Raw genomic sequence first — 6,000 nt, forward strand, 5'->3', positions numbered from 1 at the left:
AAAGCTGCTCAATCTATGCTATTTTGTCATAGCAGCTGGCAGTGCTAACACCTCTCTCTGCCACATTTCATATGCCCTCTCAGTTAGTAGACTGCCCTTTTATTTTCACATCTCCTCCTCTGTACTGTACATTGATAAGACTGTTCATGAATGAACCCTGTGCCCCTCCAGAAGGCTGGCCTTTTGCTGTTAAATTTCCAGAGAAAGCATAGAGGTAAAAATCCCAGCACCCTAGTCCTGGCTCTGTGATGTTTATTGGCTCATGATCTTGGGCATGCTGTTACTTCTGGGAGCCTCAGTTTTCTCATCTGTAAAAGTTTCCTGTCCAGCCTTACTCATAAAGTTGGGAGTATTTGGTAAGGAGTGTTAAAACACTCATTAAATTATAAAGTATTATTTACCTATAAAAGATTGTGATTGCCATTAGTAGTAATTAAATTATAAAAACTCAGTAAAACAGTAAATGTTAGAGTAAGGATAACTGAATTTGTTCAGACATTCACTGAACATGTTAGATACTCAAAAGCAGGGTGTTGGGGGGAGACTGTGGTCTCAGAGAGACAGGACCAGGCATTGGGGCTGAAATGGAGGCTGCGGGGGGAGCCAGGGAAGGGCCACATGGGGCTGGCGGTGCACTCACTTGAAAGGATGGCCCTCGTCAGTTTTCTGCACAGCTTGTAGAACAGACTTGTAGATGCGGAAGCTGATGGTGGCTGAGAGGGCAGCCAGGGCCAGGTAGGCCACGACGCTCACCACGCTGAACTGTGTCAGCGAGAAGAGTAGCAGCAGGAAGCTCCCGAACACAATGCCCGTCTGCTTGATGTCCCGCCAGTACAGCAGGTCAATAGCTGTGGGGAGGGACAAAGCATCGCTGAAGTCCGGCACCCACGAGCGAGCTGCCCCCATCTCACCTCCAAATGTGAGGCATTTGGAGTCCTCATGCCAGAGAGCAGGCATGTGCTAGGGAGAGGGCACATCCTGTCACCCCACTGCAGCTTGGAAGGAGCTTTTCTGTCCTGAGGACAGTTCACATTCCCAGAAAACACTGTTGAGTCTCTGGAGACCACATCTCTGTGGGTGACACTGGCTACAGAGTGGCATGAATTATGTGACTTTGGAAAAACTTGAAAATACAAAGTATTTGTTCCCTTTTGGTTGGCACTAAGCATGCATCCCCACGCCCTGCCGACAACTTTATGTCTCAGTGGTGGCCTACAGGTATATAGGGCGGTCCTCCCATGCTCCCACAGCTGGGGGAGAGTAGTAACGGTGAGAACAGATGTGTCAGAGAGTGTCATACCTGAAGGCATAAAGGAAGACCTGGGAGACCCACCCCGACAAAGATCCAGCCTGACTCCAAAATGAGAGCAGAGCCCAGGGGCCAGTGGCTGAGTCAGGAAAGCCACAGGTTGTAGTAAACCATTTTGCACAGTGGGCTCTGTTTGCTTACAGCCTGCAATTTAACATCCTGAAATGCAAGCCTTAAAATCTCCACCCCATCTTTCACCATTCAGTTATTTCTCTCTTTCAACTTACAAACAAACATATACAATCCTTTTCAGGGGAAGAAGAGGAATCTTCTGAAGGTCATGACCTGCAGTGACCCTGAGGGCACTAGTCAGAAGTGGGAGAAGAAGGGTCACCAAAAAGGCCCCGCTCCTCCTGGAGCTGAGGGGATTGGAGACAACAAATCAGGTTCCTGGTGGCCTCATCCAGGGCCGTGTGGCTAAAGGTCTTTGGGACCGTCAGTTGTTATTCTTTTTGTGCAGGGAGGGCTACCGGAGAATCAAAAGGCGATGGAGACATGAGCATTATCTGAAGTGTTACCTCTTCCCCTTTGGTCATTTACTGAGCAAGAAGTAAGTGCCAGGCTTTGTGCTAGATGGCAAGAATATACAAATAAACAAATTGTAATAAACATACTCACAAGATTAAAAGAATGAGAAATAACTTGTAATCTGTGTTATGAAGTCCACAGACTCACCTGGCAGACACATTTGTAAACAAACACATTATTATGGGACAGTGTGATTTGTCCTAAAGGGGATTCCTTAGTGCTAGGGAGGGCAGTGCACTCACCTGGGGACATGAAGGGGCACAGTGGGATCCACAAGCAGTTTTCAGACACAGCAGAGATAGCATTGCCTATTTTCAAGTGAATCTCCCCTAAGTAAAATGCTTTATGCCTGTTAAAAATGGTATGCCCAGGCCAGGGGTGGTGGCTAACAGGTATAATCCCAGCACACTGGGAGGCCGAGGTGGGTGGATTGCCAGAGCTGAGGAGTTCAAGACCAGCCTAAGGAAGGGTGAGACCCTGTCTTTAAAAATAGTGTTGTAGTGGGTGCCTGTAGTCCCAGCTACTTGGGAGGCTGAGGCAAGAGGATTGCTTGAGCCCAAGACCTTAAATTACTGTGAGCTATGATAACATATCACTCTACAGAAAGCAACAAAATGAGACGCTGAAGAAAAAGAAAAAGAAATAAAAGATATGCCCTGTAGAAAAGCTATCCAAATCTTGGCTGCCAAGATACCTGTTCCAAAAGCCTATGAATGGTACGGACCAGGTTCCAGCTTCCTTGAAGAAACTGTGGGCAGAAAGTATTAGTAACAAGAGCCTGGTGTTGAGTCACCCCCAAGCAGGACTTTCAATCAACTCGCCAAGATTGCAGGAGGTTTCTAATTAAGAGGCTAAAAAAAGAATTGCTATCTTAAACAAATTGGCTATTGATTCTGGGTACTTTATGACAAGATTATAAATTTACATAGATTCTGAAATGCCCAAAGCATTTTCATATAGTATCTCATTTAAACCTCACACTAAGCTCCGTTAGATAGGCTTATAACAGGTGAAGAAGTGAAAAGTTAGAGAACTTGTATCTTGACTACTTAGTAGGAAAAACAAAATCAAATTCTAAAATTTGATTCTTTTTACCAAACACAATAGTTGCTGCCTTATATTACATGCTCAATATCCTTGGGAGTTATGGAAAATTAATTGGAGGCAACCTGATTATATTTGAAACTGCTTTCGGAACTAGATGTTTAAAGGGAAATTTTTCAAGTGAAAAGTCATTATCAATAGTGAACAGTTATTGATCTATTATCTACTCAGTGCAGGAATGAAGAAATCATAAGATTTTGTTTCTGCTTTTAAGGAATTAAAAGTCTGGCTGCAAAGATTGGACCTTCAACTTAAACAAATGCTGAATCAATATATCTTGTATTGTAGGTGGGAAAAGCTGAGTTTGAGGAAGGCCTAGTGCTGGAATTGATGTAGAGAGAGGACCTGGATGGCTTGTGAATGTGGTGAGCTAAGTGCCAAGGAAATGGGATGGGGTGGGTAAGAGGAAGGATTTACTATAAGGGATTAGTTGACAAGAATGGTGATTAATTAGCTGTGGGAGAAAGAGGCAGGCAGGGCTAATTAAGGGTGGAAACCACATTTCAAAGCTGGCTGATTGAGTATCACTGACAAAAGCAGAAAATCTGAGGGTGAACTGGTTTGGGGAAAAGCAGACACCTGTTTTCAAACCTCCAGATTCTGACATGATGATGCTGAAGCAGGACATTTTGACACAGCCTGGGACTGAGATGGGGTAAGGACCGCAGATGAGATGTGGCTGACAATTATATACAATACTTACTAATTTTTTTAAAAGCCTGGAAGTTAAATGATTTATTTTTAGGCTTTGTCATAGTTAAAATGGTCCTTAATACAACGTGTCCAATGATCGTCAGATGAGCAGGCAGTTGGAAACGCAGGGATGGCAGCAGACTTAGGCTTGGGCGTCTTCTGAGTAGAAATGATGACTGAAGCCTGAGGGTGGATAAAAACTCAAAGGGAGGCTACAGGATGCAGCTTAGGATGAGACCACAGCTGGAGAAGGAAAGGAATAGCCAGGCTTTAGAAAAGACTGTCCTGAGTCTTTTCTGAGAGTGTCACAATATGTAGGTTACAGCTGCCAAGGAGAAGGAAACTGCCCAGAAGAAGGGGCAAGCTGGAGGGAGGGGTGCTGTGGAGGCAGCAGGGAAGAACTAAGAAAGGGCCGCTGGGCCTGAGGCTGGAAGTCACCGTAAAGTTGGAGAGAGCAGTGTTAGGAGCAGAGGGGAAGGAATCCCTAGTGCGAGGGGCTGGCAGGGGGGCCGTGGCGGCAAGTCAAAATAATGAAGAAGGTGGTAGCCTGGGGGGAAGCAGCAGCAAGTGAACCTCTAGGCTGGGCAAAGCCTGGGAATGTCAGTGGGAAGGGAGGGTGAAGATTCTGGAAAGTGGAGATACTGGATTAAGCAAAGTCTCAGCAAAGCCAGAGTGGGGGAAGTGGGATTAGCCAAAGGTCTTTCTTTCCAAAGAAAGGAGAGACATTTTGGGAAGTTGTGAGGGTGGCTGTATATATGTTGAGGTGGAAGCATAGAGCGACCTGAGGGAAATTAACTTGAATTTTCCCTGGAAAATACGTCATGAGGTCTTCCGGAGACGGAGGAGGTTAGAGGTAGGACTTGAAGTGACAAGGGAACATTAAGGCCTTGTTGTCCAAGACAGTAGTGAGGAACCACGTACGGCCACGGAGCTCCTGAAATGTGGCCAGTGCCACACGAGGTGTCTGCACGTGCAAACAACATACTGGACCTCAGATGCCATACAGAAAAGGATGCAAACTATCTCATTAGTGTTTCTTATACTTATTTTATGTCAAAAGTCTAATACATTTAGATATCTTGGATGAAGTAAAATATATAATCAAAGTTAATTATACTTGTTTCAGGTTACTTTTTAATGTGGCTACTAGAAAGTTCCAGGTTATTAAATAATATCTATGTGTTTCACGTTGTATTTCTACTGGACAGCACTAGTCTTAAAAAATCCAATAAAGATTCCAGAAGGAATCAGAGGACTGATAAAAGGTAAGGAGAGTCTGAGTTTCTAGTGGACATAGTCCTTGGGGTAGATGCTGGGTGTTCTCATCACTCGCAGGTGACCCAGGGCTGTGAACTGGCGCAAGGAGCATGGTTAGAGGCTTCGAAGAACCAAGAGGACAGAATTAAAATGAACAATCCTGGGGCTTAGGCTGGGAATGACGACCAGACAGTGGGGGACTGGCAGGCTGGGAAGATGGCAATGGCCACGTGTGGTCACACTGCTAGCACAACCCGAAGTTCTGATGATTCAGAGGGAAGGGTAGGAGGTGACGAAGTTGGGGTTAGACAAGAAAACTTCTGTGTTCCAAATGTACTGTGCAAATGCCAATGTTTCACATTTTATTTTTTCTTAGAATGATGTGAACTTGTGTAGGAAGCTTTATAGCACCAGATCCAGAAAGGCAGGTATTTGAATAAAGTTTCTTTAGAACCCAAGCAAGAAAAATATAAGTAACTCTGTAACTGGAACAAATTACCCTAGGTGGCCCCTTTGGGTATGATAAAATGTAAATAATTATTCTCTTTTAATATGCTTTTAATGCAGAAAAGCAGGAGAGAGTTTACACATTTGAGTGTGTATCACTAAGCATATAAACTAGGACAGGTACAGGACTATATGGTTTTGCCAATTATAAAATTAAAGTGACTTTGCTAAAACATTTGGGAAGAACACATTGGCTTTGAAATGAGAGATCAGTGCATTTTACCAATCTGGTAAGTGGACTGAACTTGGTGATTTAATCTTAGTCCCTGAACCACAAGTACAGAAGCACAGGTGGCAGCCTGCTGGGAAGTGTCTCAGCACAAACTCAGTCCCAGATGAATGAGCAGATTTGAAGAATCCTAATACCAAATGTTGAAACCAGTACTCCCCTCATTTTCAGGATCCAGTTATTAATAGAAAAGAAAAATAAAAGAATGATCCAATGTTTGAATTAACAGCTCAATGGAAATGAAATCCTGTGTCAAATTTCTAGAAAGAGAGCCCTTTGCTGCAGTCCAAATATTTTTGTTTTGGGAAACTACTTCAAATTTATTTAAAGGACCCAATAGTGGCTTCAGCATTCAGACAGTTTACTAAAAATG

General features: G+C 43.9%; 1 protein-coding gene across 2 annotated transcripts in view; it reads right to left on the bottom strand.

Moving 5' to 3' along the window:
• RTN1 (reticulon 1) overlaps positions 1–6,000 on the bottom strand; it is a 278,817-nt gene that overhangs the window by 10,899 nt on the left and 261,918 nt on the right. For both annotated transcript variants that reach the window (XM_012807983.1, XM_012807984.2), the window contains one exon: positions 641–848. In XM_012807983.1, the coding sequence (XP_012663437.1) occupies positions 641–848 (208 nt within the window). The remainder of the gene's footprint in view (positions 1–640; positions 849–6,000) is intronic.

The sequence above is a fragment of the Otolemur garnettii genome, unplaced genomic scaffold (genome assembly GCF_000181295.1).
Source record: "Otolemur garnettii isolate 467f Iridium unplaced genomic scaffold, OtoGar3 scaffold00081, whole genome shotgun sequence".
Classification (NCBI taxonomy): Eukaryota; Metazoa; Chordata; class Mammalia; order Primates; family Galagidae; genus Otolemur; species Otolemur garnettii.